We start from the raw sequence: 19838 nt of genomic DNA, 5'->3' as shown, positions 1-19838 counted from the left end.
CCATCAGTACCTGACCTCACCAATGGGGGCAAATCCCCACCATCAGTACCTGACCTCACCAATGGGGGGAAATCCCCACCATCAGCACATAACCTCACCAATGGGGGCAAATCAGAAATAAAATGCTGATTGTTAGCCAGGTCTTCTCATCCAACACACCTGGGCAGAAATACTATAGGCACCCTTTAAAATTTTGTGGTAGACATTCCCAGAAGAGTGGAGATTGTTGGAGGGTCGGCAGGAAGGAGTAACTAAGTGCATATTTAATGTACAGCGCTGCGTAATATGTTGGTGCTATATAAATCCTGTTTAATAATAATATTAATAATGGTTTTGATATGGGCTGTTTATATGCATGTGGCCAAGAGTCCAGAGACTTTTGGCCATATTATATCAATAGGAATAATATTTAAAATTAACATACAACAGGTAAATGACACTTTCCACTTTTTGTGTGTTCCATGCTATACAATTAGAATGCTCCTTTCCATTCCCTGGTGCATAGAATCTGTATGCTTTAACAAACACATCGCAACTTCCAGACAATTTTCCCCCTGATAGTTTTAAAAGCGGAATCCAGAAAGCACAAAGACAATATTTGTCTCTGGAGAAAAACTGCCAACATTATCCAGACTAAATATTTTAGGTGCACTGTAAAATAATAATTTGCAATGCTCCAGATAGAAGGCGAGCTGTGTTCTGCCTATAAAGCTGCTGGCACACAGGAACGCACAGGGTTGTGTACAGACAGAGATGTGCAGATCGGTAATCGTTCTGGTGCAGCTGTGTCTGGGCCGGTGGAGGTCTCTCTGGAGATGGACAGCCAATTAGCAGAATATTTCACAGAAATGTTCTCCCTCTTCATCAGCTGCGTCTGCTCTGAACTCAGCTGTTGGATCCGGAAGGTCTGAGCCCCGGTGCTATAACATGTCTGAGGGTTTTTTAATCTGCGGTTCTCCAGCTGCAGTGAACTGCAAATCCCAGAACATCTCAGAAAGGCATTCTGCCCAACAAGAGCTGAAAGATATAATTGTCCCTATGAAAATGTAACAATACCCATCCAAGGGCTGTGACATTTGTAGTCCTTACCTGACAGCATAGGTCATGCGATCAGGACGGATGGCCCTCATCATGCACAGTCTCTGCAGAGCCGTCTTGTTTTTCCATTCTTGGGGGAATTTCTCTTTCTCGGGACATTCTGACTCTACAAATTTTTTCCAGCGTTTGGCCGACCCTTCGATGTCTCGGTCCAGGCTCCTAAATTCATCCATGGTCGAGAGAGCCTGTGGGGGGGGTGAGGAATGGAAGAATATTATTGTTCTATAAGATATTATAGTCCTTTAAGGCTTGTAGAGATCATCCAAATGGTTCTGTGATATTTTTGTTGTAGGGTATAAATGTAAAAAAAATGGTATTTCAATTTCAAAAACAAAATATCTTCTATTACCAAATATCGAGGAGATTTTTCAGCACTTTCCATGAAAATAGAACACTTATGAGAGACAAAAGGAGGCCACCATTGCTGAATATGCTGGTGGCCTGACTGTCTGTGCCTTCCATATTATTCTAATATTCGACCTTCGGATTGGGAAGTTCTGAGCATATACTTCTCCAGGGTCAGAGTAACAGGATGCCAGAAAAAGCCAGGCAACAAGCGCTTTAAAAAGAGGGGGGGTTAGCAATGGGGTCCTGCACATATCCCTTTGCAACTGGCTTTTCTGCTGCTATATCCCTATGGCTAATATTTTCCATGATTGGCCATCCACTGACTCCCTGAAATGATAGTTTGTTCCCTGGTTACACCCCTGCACTCCCCGTCAGTCCTCTCTGCCCCCAGACACTGCAGCATGAGAAGGAGGTTGCAGAGAACTGTGTGAAGAAGTTGCAGCACCACTTAGATGTTCTGCACGTCTGCTGAATTTGCAATGTACTAAACCTTAATTAATGTAAGTTGACCCCTGACACTCTCCGATAAGGTGTCGTCCAGCCTTGGCGCTGTAGGCGTTTCCCAGTTTTAATGAATCTCAGTAACTGCCCCGTCACAAAGTAAACTTTGGCTGTGAATTATTTACTGTGGTTTATCTATCCGCCAGAGGAAATAAATGTTCTGACCTCGCAGCAAGCAGGTTTAGACACCAAGCAAACACCCGCAGACTGCGATTCATTAGCTGTCTCATCACCTTGTGATTTGCATAGCAGAGACAGCGGCGTTCAGGCGACTCGGCACACGCTCCTCACTATAGATTTTAATTAAGTCAGCTATTAAGGTGAATAAATTACAGTTCGCGTTTTTTACAAAACAGACGGCGATGAATCTCTGAGAAATACCTTCCGTTCTTGTATTGTTTACTTTTTACAGTTTACAGTTTTTATGAAAAAAAAAATCCTCTGGGGCTAAAATTCCTTCTGTGTAGATTGCTTGACCCCAATGTCTGAGCAGATCTTCATTTTGGAAAAAACTCATCTGTTCTAGAAAAGAAAAGATTTCTCCCCCTGCACTGCCGAGAGACCCACATACAGTACCTAGGCAGACCTTAATTCTGCAGCTCAACCCCAGTCCTCTCTTGGGAACTTACTTAATATTTTACATTGTGGGGAAGGAAGTGATATCGATATGAGGATGAGACTGGACTATACTACTACTTTATGGAGAAAAAAGTTACAAAGGTTAAGGGAGGACAGGGAAGATTTAAACCACCTTTCACAATCTAATCCTATCCTATGTTGTATTGTTCTGTAAATGGCTGTAACACACACAACCTAAAGCTAAATAAGACAGACTGCCAATCAGCGTGTATTTCCCCAGTACATTGTCCCTAAGCCCCTCTGGGGACGGCACATCCTGTAAAGGCCCCGCCCCTTCCCTTCTCAGTCCACTACCTACTTCCCACATTCTGGGCAGGTTAGTGCAGCCTAATACTTTCCTAAATTGTTGCTTAACAATTTTTTTACCCGGTTAGCAATTTCTTCCACCTGCCTGCTGGCACTCTTACTCCTCAGAAGACCGTTTCCCACCTGTCACCAATCTCTCTCACCTGTCAGCAGTCCCTTTTTCTCTTACCTGTCTGCTGTAACTCTTACTTGTCAGATGACCCTTTCCTACGTGTCACCAATCTCTCTGATTTATTTCCCTATTTCCCTTTTAAGTTTTCTCAACCTCAGAATCCCCCTCCCTCACCTGTCAGGCATGACCTCCCGCCTGTAAACCTCAATTACCCAGTCAGAATTACCTTCCTACCTAACAGAAGTACCTACCCACTGGTTAGCCCCCTTTACCCAGTCAAGAGTCCCTTGGAGGTCCGCTATAAAGAGAAATCAGCAAATACAGAGAGCATGGACTGCAAATAAAAGAAAATTAAATCCCATTTTTGTTGTATTTTAACTGCAGGATGTTTGGTTATTTTTCATGTACTTTATTAGATATGGCCCCTGGGATATTCAATATGAATACACAGGATGTCTGGGTTACAGCTTGTATGACAACAGTGACAATGTTTGCTTGGTGTATTAACAGTCACTAATCAGGATTACAGAGATCTCCTACAATACCCATCAGATGTCGGGTCTGAGACGTCCCGGGTGATTTTCACCCCACCCCAAAATCTCCTACTGCCACACTCATAATATTAAAATATAAAGCGGACATGCAAACCTGAGGTAGATTCTAAACAAACTTCTGCAATCACATCAATTTCTAATTTATCTAAAACTGCCATGGCAAGGTCAAGTGACCCAGGGCTAAATTAGCAGCAATCGGAGATGTTTCTGATTCACTTTTATAAGATGATTAAAGCTAAATGTGCAATAAACTTTACACCACAGGTTCTCTTCAACATTCTGAGCCCTTACAGACCCTGTTGTCACACATACAGCACTCTCCCTGTGGAGGGTGTCACTCGCTCGCCACCTGTCAGGATAATATCTGACCACCTGTCATATCCCTGCATGTCGTCGATTCTTCTCCCAGCACACTTTGTGACAACGTCTTATCGGATCGAGAAGAGAGGGCGGTGTGTCAAGATGCAGGGTGGCCGGTGAAGTAGAGAGATCCCCGGGACCGATAAATGCGAGACATACAAGATATCTACTGCCGAGCCAAGGGAATATGACATTACCAACCGTTTAACTACGGGGAAACCATTTTTAAAGCCTGTAGTATTATTGTACGCTGGGATCTGTATGGGGTTCACACTACTATGGATAGCATTCAGTTTATAAATTACTTTTTGAATTTGAATGTCTTTATTTATATTAAATTGGGCAGGAAAGCGAGCCATCAGATTGTGTCTGTCCTGTGAGGGGACACACACTCATGGTTTTGCAACAGAAGAATATGTGAAAATTTTTGACCTCTTCTTTTTTTTCACCATACCACGGACGTTACATCAAAATGCTCCCACGCACGTTGCCATGCTCCAAAATGCTCCAACGCCCACGCGCTTAGTACAAGCGAGCTATATGGGGAGCCGCAGCTTCCAATTGGCTGCCCAACAAAGAGAACAATAAGGGGAGGGATGGAGTTAAACAGCTGTGTGCAAACGTTCCTATGGAGGATGCAGAATGTCATTGCAAGCCTGCGGCTTCATCTATAGCCCCGGGATATCACCTCTTCCAGGAAACCAGCATTTAAATCGTCCGCTGGCTCATGTGATCAGCAATGTCCCAGATTAGAAGTCCTTGAGAGTTACCGGAGGGGACAGACATGTACAGGAAAAAGCCAGGTATATGAATAATACACAGCAAAGACACGCCACGGGTGTGCCTCAGGACAACTTTGAAGAATAATAGTGGGGGTACACTGAGGACCAAACTCACCTTGATTCCACCCCAGGACTGGTTGGAGAGGAAGTCCACAGGGCTGGTGAGGCCAGGCTGGGCAGGGTACCGCAGAAGGAAGTCCAGTTCGGTAGTGTTTATCTCTTTATTCATCAGCAGGATCTGAAAGATACAAAGAAAAGTAAATGTAATGTGTGATGTTCTAGAGACTTGAAAGGGGTACATTGAAATAACACACACCCACAATTTACCCAGATCCCATGGGTCATACCCACCTCACTCACCTGCATACTGGCTAGATATATATATATTTTTTTTATATATATATATTTTATAATATATATATTTATTAGCACCTCAGGAGACAAAATAAGTTCCTGGACTTGACACAGGGATGCAGTGTGTCGCCTATGACCTTGTAGTCCTGGGTAAAGCCTGCAAACCTCTGCAGGTCTCCATAATGAACCATGATTAACCTCATAGATAGATATCCTAAGGAAGGTGCCTTGTACTGTCCATAAACTGGTTGGGTCATTTGCATCCCACCAATAAATGGAATATAGAAGTTCCAGCATTGCCTCGTCTCAGGTGAACACACTTTCTCTACACCATGCTTATGAAGAAACTTTAATGCATCATATCTTATGTTTTTCCCTGCAAATATATTTCCACCTATAAATCGAATGACTATCAAAGGTTAAAAAAGGTTAATATGAAGTGTACAGCTGGCAAATAGGTGTGAAGGATCTGCATATAGAGATCATCAACCATAAAATGTTTCCTGAATATATAAATAATATGTATTTGGTAATTGTTTTGTTGTTAATTTTGTACAACCATTCATATTTACCTCCAGCTATTCTTAAAAATACCAAACATTGGTGCAGGCTTCCTGTTTATGTCTTCTACAGACACCCAACTCCACCATCATCTCTGGAGATCAGATGTAAGAAACAACGACACCAAGTCAACATATTCCCAGCAATGTCTTCTACATCTTCCAATGGCTCCCCAACAAAATAATTCATTGATAATGAGTAGGGGGCAGGGCCTTTTTTTAAATTTTTGGTGCTGAAGTTGATGGTTGCTTATTGGAGCCCAGATCAGGAATTGCTGCCAGCTTCTGATAGCTATAGAAGGGATCAGAAGGTAGTCCCATCACTTTATAGGGATAGTTTTCTCCAGGCTGCAGATACACAGCTTGACATGTCTACCATTAACATGGCCAAATTTAAATATAAACTTTATATTTCAGTTACTCCCATTATATTCCCATATTGATTAAACTAATAAAACTACTAAATGGATGAACTAACCCCATTCCTTCATCGGATGAGCAGTTAACCTTCATTTCTCCATCAGATGAACAGTCAACTTTTATTTCCCCATCGGATGAGCAGTTTACCTTCATTTCCCTGTCTGATGAACAGTTAACCTTCATTTCCGTATCAGATGAACAGTTAACCTTCATTTCCCTATCTCATGAACAGTTAACCTTCATTTCTCCATCAGATGAGGAGTTAACCTTCATTTCCCTATCAGATGAACAGTTAACCTTCATTTCCCAATCGGATAAGCAGTTTACCTTCATTTCCCTGTCTGATGAACAGTTTACCTTCATTTCCCCATCAGATAGACCGTTAACCTTCATTTCCCCATCGGATGAGCAATTAACCTTCACTTCCCCATTAGCTGAACAGGTAATGCCCATTTTCCAATTGATTAAATAGTTTGCCCTTATTTCCCTATTGCTTGAATAGTTTGACCTTCCACATTGGATGAACAGATAACAAGTCCTGCCAGAAAGGGCATGAGATATTTCAGATAGGGACTAGTCCCAAAGTAATATGGGTCTATCTTACCTGGAAGGCAACCTGTGCAGTGTATGTTAGCTTGTCGCACTCAAACAGCCCCCGGGTTGTATATTGGAACACAGAGAATGTGATGCTGTCAATGAGATTGGCCACCCGTTGCTTAAGGACCTCATCCGTCGGTGCCTTCTGTACCGCCTGCTGGAAGACCACGCTGAATGCCTTGGAGAGAACACAAAGCCATTTCATGTTATACAAAGCATCACACTGACTCAATACATACAACAAAGGGAGCATCTGGGCACAGCCCCTGCGGAGCACATACACACAGTTATTGAATACATAGATGTGTATTATCTATCTGATACCAGGAGCCATGGAGGAAGACTTCTATAAAAGAAGATCTTCAGGATAACAAATGACACCTTTCAGCCAATATAGAGACACATAAAGGGAATAAATAAAACATTTCTAAATCATCCTCAAGTTATTTATTTCCCAACCCTTAGGTTTATCATTAGGAGTTTGGACAGAAAAAAGCAATCCTATTGTCCAAGGTTAAAAAAAGCGGCCCCAGCCCTTAGCCATCTGCTTTCTCTGACCCACCTAGGAACCTCCATCTTCCACCTGTTACCACCCATTGCTGCTGCAAGCCTGATCTTAGCATTCAGCTCACAATATAACCTGGGATATGACACTGAATGAACTGAGCAATGATTCTGAAAACGTCTTTTTATATTTTCTCTTCTCCCGTAATTGTGCAGCAGAAGAGGGAATCTTCAGGGAGATTCACAAATACCAGCAATAAAGCTACGTATTTTATGGTTTAGTTGCAGTTAATAAAATTTGAGCTCAGTTACTGCAAAGCAATATGAAAGTCTCAGCTTTAAGTCCTGTACATGAAATAAGAAACCGATAGAGGCTGGAGATTTGCAGAAAAACAAGACAACCCAAGGATGTGTTACAATCTATATTAGAGCCATTAGTCACTGACCTTCAGAGAAAACTGATACATGGGATGGATCTTATTGAGGTCGTTCATTATAAAGTAGAGGAGAGAGGCGCGGGCGGCAGCCGGGCGATAGTGTTCTCGAGCTTCATTCAGCTTGGCTTCCGTCACTTTGGCTTCTTGGACCTACGGGGGATAAAATGGTCAGAGCTGGTAAAATCAAACATATAAAACTAGAAATTAGAAACCTCCAGACTCCTGTGTGCAGCCTCGCATTTATGTCGGGCAGGGGAGGATGGCGCCGAGGAACACTTCGGCTGCATATTTTAGGACAGAATCTAAAGATGAGGTCTCACCTTCTCCTCAATTTCTGCCGCTGTCTTCTTGGTGATCTCCAGGTTTTCCACCAACTCTATGTCCCCCAGGAAGTTACCGGAGGCTGAAGACAGACGGGACAGAAGGTTGTCTTCGAGGGTCTTCAGGGTGATCTTGAAGCCGTTCTGCTCCTTGGTCAAGTTAGACTAGATAAAGAGAAGAAGAGTCCGATGATAAATTCATAAAAAGATAATTTTGGTTATGCTGAATGACTAAATAAAAAAAAAAGCAGAGGTGAGCAATCAGAATGTGCATCTACATATATAAGTATATGAGAAAAATTGTAAGCTTATCTAAAAGATTGTACACAGACATTCAGAGGGTGCATAGAGCAACCCCCTACGCCGAGTTGTCATATAAAAAGTGTATGAGTATCCAGCATTGGTATGTCTATTCCACCAGTGTATGGAATCTGAATGATGCCCACACTTCCATGCATTATGTACAATACCACAGGAAAAAGTACAAAATTGCTGAATGCTGATCACAAAGTGCAGCAAGTCCAACTTGGCTGCCTAATGGACTGCTTGTCATAGTTAGACCCTTAGCACAACTGCTGTAACAGTAAAGAAAAGGCAGGACTGCTAATGAAAGTTGTTCATTAAATGTCTATCTGGTGAATATCTTATTCCTGTGATGTGTTAAGCATCATACAGACACCCAATAGTTGTCACCTGAAAAGATTGCTAACTACACCAACAGCAGAAAATAAATAATTGCTGTTCAGACAGCGTGTTCTGTTCCAATAAAGATGGGACAACAATCGGGAGGCTTCTTGGGGAAGGTACTACAATACTCCTTGTTAGCGATTGGTCGTTTACTGATCCACATCATTAAAAAAAATCATGTGACACCTTGATTTTTGACAACCATCCTGATTATCTTAGACAATGGAAATCCAGTCTGTATGGTCTTTTAGACCTTTTCAGGAATAATCAGGAGAATCTATTCATTCCGCACTGATCGGATCCATCAGGAAGATGCCACCAATGGTCCTATGTATTTGTCCTGGTACAATATGGAGTCCTGGCTGGATCTCCATAAAGATTATACAAGTTAGCAACCATCTGAACAAGTGGTTGTTGTTCTCTTGTGGGCTGGGGCTCGTCTTTATTATGCACAGCGGGATCTGTCAGATGTCATATCAGGTAGACGGGAGACTGACAAGCAGATGGAGTGATTTATAACACTTTGTATAATTACAGTGTAACCTTTCGGCATTCCAATTCCTGAAAAAGAAACTTTTCATCAGTTTTCAAGACAAAACGAAGAGGCAGAAGAAAGCCGGGTGATAAAATCAGGGAAGGCGAGAGGACGGAATCTCTCCCCATTAAATCAAGTCTGTTTGGTACGTGAGCCGTAATCGGAACATCTTCGGCGGCTGATTGCAGGCTTGTCCTTCTGGAAGTGTTTGTATTGAAATGAAAAAAAAAAGCAGTGACGGGAATAATTCATTATCTCTCCTGAGCTCCCCGCCTGCCACCTGATTACCGAAGATAAAGAGACGAGCACAAAGAGAAATTAGCCCATCCGGCTGTCTGCTGAGAAAGTTTTCATCTTGCTCGGCCCATAATAAAACCCAAAACTTTTGCATTCGTTAGATCTGGCTGCTCTAATATAATCCTTTTTATTGAAATTAGGTCGTTTGTTTTCTGGTTATGAATATGAAGTCTTAAAGGGACCATGCAATGCAATCCTAGGAATCACTGAAAATATTCTGAAAGTCTTCTCTAAATATTTGCAAAGCTTAAATTAAAAAAATCTATAATTGTATTCTTCTATTCATATGAGCACAATTCTTTTCTTCATGTAATTGCAATACTTGGTGATTTTTCCTTTTGGGTGGTATTTTCACCATGGATCTATGCAGATGTGGTTAGATTGTGTCTGTCAATGTTTTGATTGGAGCTACAGAATACCGTGCCCATGCACTGTGGGACTGTAGTCATATCCATACGTATGGCATCCTGTACACCATCAGGGTGGATTGCATTCTCAGACTGGCTTGTACTTGACCCAGCGTGGAAGTTATATTTGAAGCTCATTTAGCAAAGAAATTGCTTATTATGTTTAACAGAGGAGAATGGTAATCAATGGGCATGAAAATGAAACCCCATGGCGGTCTTTTCTGAACCTTTTTTGCTATTGCAACTGATTGTCTAATATTCTGGGACTGGACTGACCTCCTCCTGAATTACAGACCAGTGCATTCCTTTTTATGAATAGACTGCTTTTTAAATTATAGAGGGCTTGCCGGTTACCTTAAGCTCTTCCAGGTCAGGTCGCTCCATGCTGACCACAGCTGCCAGAAGTTGGTCCTCCAGGCCGTCACGGGTGACAGTGAAGTTGATGAGTGTGCACTGCGCTTGCATCTCTGGCTGGTAATGGGGATTGGCCAGCTTGGTGTGCAGGATGAGCCGGAAATCGGGACTGTACTCGCACTCCTTGTCCCCGATCTTAATGTACCTGAAACACACAATGAAAGTAAATGTACTGTCAGGATTATAAGAAAGAAAAGAAGTAGTCAGTGCTAGTACAATGTGCAATTTATATTTAGATTTTTTGGCATCATAGTGATACTTAAACTTTAGTTTCAACACCTAAGGATTCTCAAGGTCACCTTGACTTGTGATGTGAAAAGTGTATCTGAAATCAAATGGCTGAACAACACATTTCTGGGCCACTAGTTGAGCTCATGCAACAAGTACTGCAGTTGTGTCCATGCTTCTCCTTCATCTATTCATAAAGAAAGCCTGGAGCTGCCAGCTTTAAGAAAGCTATATATCTATCGTTCTGGCCAGTGCAGTTATTATCGTGACTTGTGTAGTCAATGACATGGTTTAGATTTATTGGTAGATTGCAGTGTGTATTTACAGTGCCTATTCGCGGCCATTGGAAGGCTGCAGGCTACCTGACCCTGCAGATATTTGCAAAGCACCGTGCACATCCTCTCTGCAGCTTTGATTAAGCCCTATATTGGGGTGAAATGCGTCAGCAGAGGAAATTGTGCCTGGTGAAAGGTAACACTGATTAACAAATAAATGTAATTTTTTCTTTGATTCATACGATACAACTGTGTCCTTGGGTATTCAGATGGAGATTCCCTTTACGTCAGCTGTGTTGATAAAATGACAGCGGCGATTAGTGAAGACAGGAATGTGAATCATCGAGGAGCATTCTTCATTCTCCTCATAATTATTATTCAGGGAGGTCAATTACACTCATCGTCACATGCAGGAAATTCTGTTGACGTGCCGCTGGATGAGTGTCACTGTGTTAACAGCTTTTCCCCCCTAATGAGAAACACTAAATGACTTGCGTGGCCACTTTTCCCTTTCAATTAATGCGCCATGCAGGATTCTTTCATCGCATGGCATAACTGACTGCCGAGGTGTTGAAAACCTGAGTTTAATATAGGAGCCTGCAAACTCCCAATCTCACTGCTCTGAACTGCACACAGCTGAGGGGAACCGAAAAGGCATCAGGAATCTGACAAGTGCCCGGTGGCATTTTAGGAAGGATGTGGCATAATGATCGTCACTTAAAGCCGGTGAGAGCAGATTAGCTGCCAAATCCTGGAAAATGAGGACTGTCATATGAATATGTTATACACATTCCATTTTACATGAGAAATAATATTCTGTTCTTTTACTAGTGGAAAGTTACTAATGGCGCATCTTTTTATCATTAGGGTATTACTAGGCCTGCAAATGTTTTTGTTGCATATTAAAATAAGATGTTTTTATATGTATTCCTACGGTGGAAAAGTGAAAGGGAAGAAGACACAAATCATTAGGCATCTATTTAGATGTTCCTATTTATCTGGATGCAAAGTGCTTGCCCACTGTGGTTAGCAAGGGTTGGGTAAGTCTCTGTTGTAACAGGTGATTACAGAGGGGTAGAACTGCTACCCGGTCACCCTGTGAGAACACCATGTGCCAATCACCATTTGAAAGTCAAAGAGTAAATTGTGTGACCGGAAACCTTTAGGACAAGATGCCTCAAATGCAATTCTTCCAACAGAAATAACATTTTTGGAGATATCATGAAGGAGGGGTGTTTGGGAATAGGAGAGTAAAGACCTGCTATGTGTTTTGTGCAACAGTCAGAAGACCCTACTGGAGGCATCTACATAACCTGGTGAAGAAACCTTCCACTGATCATGTTGATAACCTTGCTGATTGACCTGATGGCTCACATTATACTTTGGTCATTTATAACAAATTCCTATTGGATACAAATAGTAGAAGCTTCTATCAGTTGCAGGTGTGTGTTTTTGGTTTGCAAAGTAACATCACATGTGAATTATATGTAGAGTGGGGGAAAAATGTTTACTAGAAAGACGGCTGCATCCATGATTAGTTTTTCTGTATTTATATAGATGTATGAAAAAAGAACAAACAATCTACACTGAAGCAACCAATCATCTCTCTGCAGAGGGGGGGATGTGACTGGTGGTGGAGGTAGGTGCTCATCTCTAAGACATTTGGATGTGTTCTGGACTAGTTGAGTCCCAGAACCCTTTCAGCATGGATGGCCTACAGACCAAATCAGAGGCAATTTCGGCCTTTTCTTTACCTTCCTTTCTTGATGGTTTCTCGGCCCAGTAAGGGTCCCAGGACAGGATCCACGCTCTCCTCCAGGTTCTCAATAAGGACCACATCTCCCCCAGCCAGGGCTCTTTCCAGAGTATCCAGGTACCTGACAAAAGGAAGAACCAGAGATGGTAAAACAAGAGGAAGCTTAAAGGAAATAAGAGAAAAAAAAGTAAACTAAACAATGCATATTGTGGTATTATAAATCCATTATGAACATAAGAGTACCCCAAGGAGATCCAACTGAAGCATAATAATCGGAACAAGATGTCAGAAATGTCCAGAAATGTGAGACTGATCTGTTCCTGAACATGCGGTCATGGTGCCATCCCTATGCCTTCCCACTTACCCTCGCTGCCCGATGCGGATTACTCGTAGACCTTCTCCATATTTATTCTTGATCCACTTGATGCCTTGTAATTGGGGATCCACCATAAGTGGCCAGCGCTCGCAGTTGGTCAGAATGGTAGCATTATCTGTAGACATCCGATCAGCCGGGAGACCTTCATTTTGCCAAGCTGCTACATCTGCATCATCAGACAGCATAGTCAGGGGGTCCAAAGATGGCGTTACTGGTATGGGGACCTGCAGGGGAAGGAAACTTTAGGAGTTACAAAGAAAAAAATGAAGAGTTATAGAAGAAGAAGAGTCCTCCAGCAAGGCAGAGTATTTCAGGAGAGGAGAGTTATAGAGGAAGGAGCAGAGTCCTCCAGCAGGGCAGAGTATTTCAGGAGACGAGAGAGATAGAGGAAGGAGCAGAGTCCTCCAGCAGGGCAGAGTATTTCAGGAGAGAAGAGTTATAGAGGAAGGAGCAGATCCCCCAGCAGGGCAGAGTATTTCAGGAGAGAAGTCCTCCAGCAGAGCAGAATATTTCAAGAGAGGAGGTAGGAGCAGAGTCCTCCAGCAGAGTATTTCAGGATAAAATGGTGCTGGTGAATTAAGGCGTTATTAGTTACCCTTCATGGATATCTCATCAATTAGGAAGGTGAATTTTATTTTGGCTGTTTGCCTTATGGACAAGCTTTAAGTCCTGCAGCCGGTTGATTACAGAGTGAAATGGAGTTCACAGTACAAGTTCTTAGTGCTTATGCTATATTTGATTAATGCACTCCCCTTGTTGCCCCCGGCAGAGAGCCACTTGCAGATTTTCCCTCCTCTGCTCTGTTTTATTCCTCTCATGAATAATCAACCAATAACTCCGGCTCACAAGACTCCGGTGATGTGTCGCACACACGCCTCAGTCCCAGCATGGCCCTCACAGGGAACGCATTATCTGGGAACCCTGCTGCCTTCTACACTGTAATAAATGCTGCCATGGCGGCAAATACGCCAGAAGCGCCCACACACGAGCCTCGTCTGTACATCAGAAAGCTGAATTTCCATCCTCAGCTTTTTGTTCAGACATCGCACAGGAACAAGTCATTATAATGTGACATTTTGCAGATTGTTACCAAAGAGAAGGTGGAGGTGGCAATATAGTAAGAGCAGTGTATACATGAATATTGTCATAATGTACTCTGGCTGTATATTCACTCTCAGATACATAGTGGGAGCCTTATTAAACTCAGCCTGCCAGTAACAGGGTACAGAATATGATTCTCTGGTGACACAATCGTGATTCAAGCCAAAAACTTGAGACAGCATCAAAAGTGTGAATTTAACCATCTGGTAGCAGCACAGACTTTCCAATTCTCCCATGTATATGCCTCTGTGGCCATCAAAAGCCCCTGGCATTGGTCGTATCTTATTGGAAGACCACCAATCATGTGGGAAGATACAATTATGCTAGCTGGCTCCACCCCCAACGGGCCAGCTAAAAAATTCCTAATCCCCTTTGGGACTTGTTTACCCTATTTTGCTCACCTTCATCCTTCATTACAAGGAGCTCTGACCCATGCAAGTGGGAATAGGGCCAAAATTATGGTTGGGAGATTAAATCACTACCTACTACGAAGCAGTAAAAGCAACAAAAAAATGACTATTTATAGCTTTATGTAGTCACTATGGGTAGAACCCAACCCTATATGTAAGGCCGGCTTGACTCTATTAAAATGCCCCTTCTGTGCTACTTCTGCCCATTCAGGGGTCCTCAGTGTGATCATCATGGAGATCACCTAGAGGCAATTGCAGGATGAGCTATTTTAGTAGAAATATTTGCAGCTTCCTGTTAGTAAAATCTCAGACAGGAAATCCACTTTGTGCTACAACGTGATTGTAAAACTTACTTTCAGCTGCCCCAGGTAGGGTTTCCAGGTTTTATCCATGAGGTCCTGTCTGTACTTCTTGGTGAAATAGCCCAGATAGGAGACAAAGGCGGTGATGAGCAGGACGTCCCCGCAAAGTGTGCTCTCCTGAAGCTTGAAATTCCTCACCGCTTCAGCCCATCGGACATTTTCTGATGCGAGGCCTCCAACCTAAACAGGAGAAATGGCAGAGATCTCAAAATATTGCTTCATTTGATAAAATAGCTTCTAGTGATGGAGATTCTTTATGGACTGTAGTTTTCAGATGTTGGTCATATGACATTTGTGAATAGTCTTTAGCACTGAGGTTACCGGTTCTTCTGCTACCATGGCGGTCCATGGAGAACCTTCTATTTTTTCAGTTATGCATGACAATGAATGTATTGACCAGGGAGGTTCTAATAAATACCAAGGAGGTATTTATTTAGATCCTTAAGTGGGAGCTCTCCCGGAGGTTTAGAATGAACAAAGCTTTGATTGTTATGCGGAGCTCTAAATCTTCTGGCACAGCATTGCGATCGAGTTTAGGTCTGGACCATTGGGACCCAACCTGCGGTGCAAGGGAAGTTGTGGAAAAGCCCTGAGTCCCCAGCAGTAATACATTGATAGATTTCTAGCAGTCTTTTAGAACATATCCGCAGTCTCTAGCAGTCTCCTGCAGCCTTTACACTTCACCTACACATTGTGAAGTTTCCCAGTCTCTAGCCAACCCCAGCAATGTGCCAGCAGTCTCTGGCAATGCATCGTAGCACTACATATCAAACTTTATGTGTGGCCCCTGGGCATGTCAGGGGCAGCAGCTGGAGATGAGACTCCCTATAGCTATTAAATTGACCATAACTCTTTAATGGATTTTACAGCTTCCAATGGAAGAAGAATTAAACCCGTTAGAAAAGACAACACGGGGATCCTAAATGTATCAAGGCAAATGAGTCTGAAACATTGAGTTCAACAGGTCTGATGGCATGTATATACAGTATGGGCCCTGGCCCAGGGAAAAAATGGGTGGGGCCAGATGAATAAAGCAAATTGAATTGAGTCATGGGGGAAAATTATATGATTACATACTGAGAAGAAAATAAGTTACAGCTATACAATATGACAAATTTCAGGGAGGAGATGATACTTTCATCCTCCAAGCTTCCATTAATAAATGGCTCGCTGGAAAAAAAGACAGAGAAGGATGAAAAGATGACAATAAGGCTGGCACACTCGGCCAGCCATCCTGTTAATTCATGACGGTAATGAGAAACGGTATGGGGCCCCTGTGTGTGACAAAGACACTTATTTATTGCAATGCCAAGGACAGGTGTGAAGTGTTTACCGCGTATTGTGCAGTTTGTAAGCTCCACGCGGTTAGTTCCAGATTACTCTGCATCATTTGCATAAAATGCATAACAAATTAACAAAGGTTTGTGTAAAAGGTTGCAGTCATAAGAAAAAAAAATCAGGTTTCTGGCAAGTTAAATAAAATGAATTATTTGAATGGCTGGAACTGAGTCACAAACACTCGAAATAAAAAATACAATGAATCCTTCCTTCACCCATTCCACACCTAGAAAAATTATTTGAGAAACCAATTACTAAAATCTCATATTGACTATAACAGTATATAATGTCATTGTCAATCTTTTCATGTCTGCAGCTTTCATTAACCATATCCCAAAGGGATCACAAGCATGAAATAATATTTCATCCCCCATGTGACTAGCCAGAATCAATACTGATTTTGCAGAGCAGATGAAAGGTGAATCAGTTTTTGATTGGGAGTGGCCACACTTTAAGCTCATGGATGGGAGGGGGAGGTACTTAGGGTGGGCGTTTGCTGAATAACTTTGCTCTGCATGGGTGGGGCAATCAAAGGATATTATAGCCTGTATGTGGTTATCCACCAGTTTTTTTGTAAATATTGAAAAAAATCCTGTTCCTTCTTGCACCCAAAAGCCCTAGAAAAGGCTGGCCTAGTGTTAAGGATCATGAACTCAACAAGCTAAGAATGGCAGATTCATTGCTGGTGGGTGCTGTGCAATGGCATTGTTTGTGTCTATACAATGACAGACTCACTAGGCGGTTGGCCAGGTTGATGGTCAGGGCCGTAGCGTCAGCTTCCTGTTGACATTTTAGCTTGTCTGCTGTGGCTTTCTCGAACTTTGCTGTCAGTTTCGCCAAGTTTTCATTCAGTTGCTGAAAAGAAAAAGCGAGAAATATTATTTCACAAATGCAAAAAAAGCCACATAGAAGAACCAAACCTGCAGACCCAGTTTAAAGTATTGGGATATTTTAGTATTAGGAAACTTCCTGTCCCTCCCACCACAACGACATGTAAATGCTTCAATGGACCTAAATTTTCAGAATGTTGAAGTTGACTTACAGCGATTTTGGTTTTGATGTTGGCTAGCTTCTCTTCTGCAGCTGCCAGCTCTGCATTGGCCTTGCTTAAAGCTTGCCGTTTTGGCTCAACCTCACAGTAGACTTCATAGAACCTGACGATGTTGATGACCCAGGAGCACAAGCCAGAGGCGGCCAAAGATTTGGATGAGACAAACTCTGGGTTGAACTCGGGGTCTTGCAGGTATGGCTGGATGGCTTTGATGCAGTTTTCATGAATATTTTCTTTATTGAAGTTGATCAGAGAGTCCAAGAAACTGTCCACTTTTCCCATGACCACCCTGGCCTGCTTCCAGCTCCTGTCCTTGGGGATCTTACCTCCTGGGGCTGTAAGGACCATAACAGCTGCTGTGACATTTGTGACAGCGGAGGGAGGGGAGCCAAATGACTTCAATTCAGTCAGGTTGGTCTAAATGGACAAAATATGAGAAAGTTTAAGTCTTGCTTTATAAATGATTAGAACACTTGTAATTTTGTTTTTTGACCATAGGCTTTATGATGTAATGATCCAACCCTCTTATTCCCTATTAGATGCATTCCCTATTCCCCCTTATTCCCTTATTATAGTAAACTAACAATCCAATATAAATGCTGCACCCAGATTTATCCATCCTTCCCACCACTCCTCTTCTGCTGCCTCTCTTTGTAGTTCTCTTCTTTGGCATAAATTTCACCTTGGAATCAAATTAATTTTCTGTGCTTTGCATTCAAATCCCTCCACAGCTCTTGTCCCACTTACCTTTCTGACCTGGTTAAAAAAAAAAACTCCCCTAGCCGCTCTCATCGCTCCTCACTCATAACCTTATCACACCCACTCTTTTGAATGGTCTTCCTCATCCTTTTCAGCTTTCTTCTACTTTCTGCTCCTTTAAAAGAGCATTCAAAACCCAACGCTTCCACCTCACCCACTGTCTTCTTCTGTCTCCTAAACCCTGACTACTTAGCCACCATTCCATATCCCCCTCCTATCGTGTGATACTTCGCCCACCTCCTAGATTGTAAGCTCTTCGGGGCAGGGTCCTCTCCTCTTTCTGTGTCACTGTCTGTATCTGTCTGTCATTTGCAACCCCTATTTAATTTACAGCCCTGCATAATATGTTGGAGTTATATACCCTCATTCCCCCTGTTTCCTGTTATATAAAGGGTGCATACTGAAAGATTATTATCCCTCTTATTTACTATTAGATGTACACTATAAAGATCATGTATCTTATATACTTTGTTCCCGTTAGATATAAATTGTATTATGTAGGATTCCCATCCCTATTGTTAGATGTAAGCTGTAATGTTCAGGGCTTTTATACCTTCTGTTCCATGGCTCTGAAAAGAAGGTCCCTCATATCTATTGTCTCCTATTTTTGTTTTTTCTGCTAACAATGCTTGTATACCTATATTATACCTTGTTTTAAAGTACTATAAATTATGAAATACAGAGTAATGAATACATTTTCATATTGATGGTGTAGATATAAGCAAAGACAATGCAGCCATGGAGCAGCAGACGATATTTTGGATGTCAGATGTACCTTATTGAGGGTATTCAGAGCTTCCTGAGCTGCTAATAAAGCCGGTTCTGCTTTGGCCAGGTCCGTTTCACAATCTTTCTGCTTCCTTCCGACTTCCTCTGCAATCACAGCAACCTTTTTCTCTTCCTCGTCCGCTATGGCTTTCTCCTTACCCACTTTCTCTGTCTCCACTCCAACCACCTGGATCAGTTTATCGGCATCCTCGTTCTTCTGCTTAAGTTCCACCTCTTGTGCTGCCAGTTTGGCTTTCAGATCATCCACCTATTCAAAAAAGAAATAAAGGATTGTAATATGTACATGAGGAAAGACAAAAAATAAAGACATATATAATAATAAGGAAAACAATCAAAGTGTTTCATGCAGTGAGCACTTCTTGGGTTGACCACTTCTTACTTCTTGATTGGGTCCATGGGGCAACACAACTGTGGTCTGTAGGCTTAATAGCATGCAGCTTTCTCACTCTGTACACATCCAATGGGACATTTTGGTTTTCATTCTTAGAACAATAATAATGTGAACAAATGTGGTTTAGTAGATTTAGTAGTACTAGTACTGACCCAAGCTTAAGGCAGCAAACCACCACCTAACCCGGGGCAGAAAGAAAAGTGTTTTTGTTTTGCAGAAAGAATTTCACTGCTGAACTTGTCTCTGCAGAAATGTATGACTGGAGAACTAAAGAAAAAACCCATAGGGGATTAACCTTATGGTTCCGCAGCACTGTTATAACAATTACACTGACGGGATGTTGGCGGGCTCAGAGTCTCCGGGGAAATTTGAGATTCCACAATGTTCACTCAACAATTTTTTTTTTAACAGCTACTTCATAGTTTCTAAACTCAATAAATTTGTTTTCTGCTTTCCTTAAATTATGCATTAGATTATACAAGTCCCAGAACGAAGGTCTATATTATGGAAATGCATCAAAATCAATCATCTCTAAATGGGTCCCCCAACTTGCTGAGACTCCTAAATTTGGATTTTAAATTCTAATCAAGATTAGCATTTTGATCTTTTTCTTGCTTTTTATGGACAGCTGACCATAAAAACACAGACTAACCTGGTGGACACTTTGCTATGCGAGCATGCTTAAAGGGTTTAAAAAGGCAACAATGTTATTTTGTGCTGAAGATGACAAAATTGAGAATCATTTGTTATATGAAAGCAAAACATATATA

At 42.1% G+C, this 19838-nt stretch overlaps 1 protein-coding gene across 1 annotated transcript in view; it reads right to left on the bottom strand.

Moving 5' to 3' along the window:
* The window catches only part of DNAH9 (dynein axonemal heavy chain 9), a gene marked incomplete in the record, with an annotated part of 94979 nt that overhangs the window by 15835 nt on the left and 59306 nt on the right, over positions 1-19838 (bottom strand). The window contains 12 exon segments of the mRNA XM_072403301.1: positions 1090-1283; positions 4816-4938; positions 6639-6809; positions 7582-7722; positions 7893-8057; positions 10173-10377; positions 12490-12612; positions 12856-13091; positions 14732-14920; positions 16814-16933; positions 17121-17546; positions 18664-18924. Of these exon segments, the coding sequence (XP_072259402.1) occupies positions 1090-1283; positions 4816-4938; positions 6639-6809; positions 7582-7722; positions 7893-8057; positions 10173-10377; positions 12490-12612; positions 12856-13091; positions 14732-14920; positions 16814-16933; positions 17121-17546; positions 18664-18924 (2354 nt within the window).

The sequence above is a fragment of the Pyxicephalus adspersus genome, chromosome 3 (assembly GCF_032062135.1).
Source record: "Pyxicephalus adspersus chromosome 3, UCB_Pads_2.0, whole genome shotgun sequence".
In the NCBI taxonomy this organism is placed as follows: domain Eukaryota; kingdom Metazoa; phylum Chordata; class Amphibia; order Anura; family Pyxicephalidae; genus Pyxicephalus; species Pyxicephalus adspersus.
The sequence above is the reverse complement of the archived record's forward strand: the minus strand, read 5'-3'. Positions and strand labels throughout refer to the sequence as shown.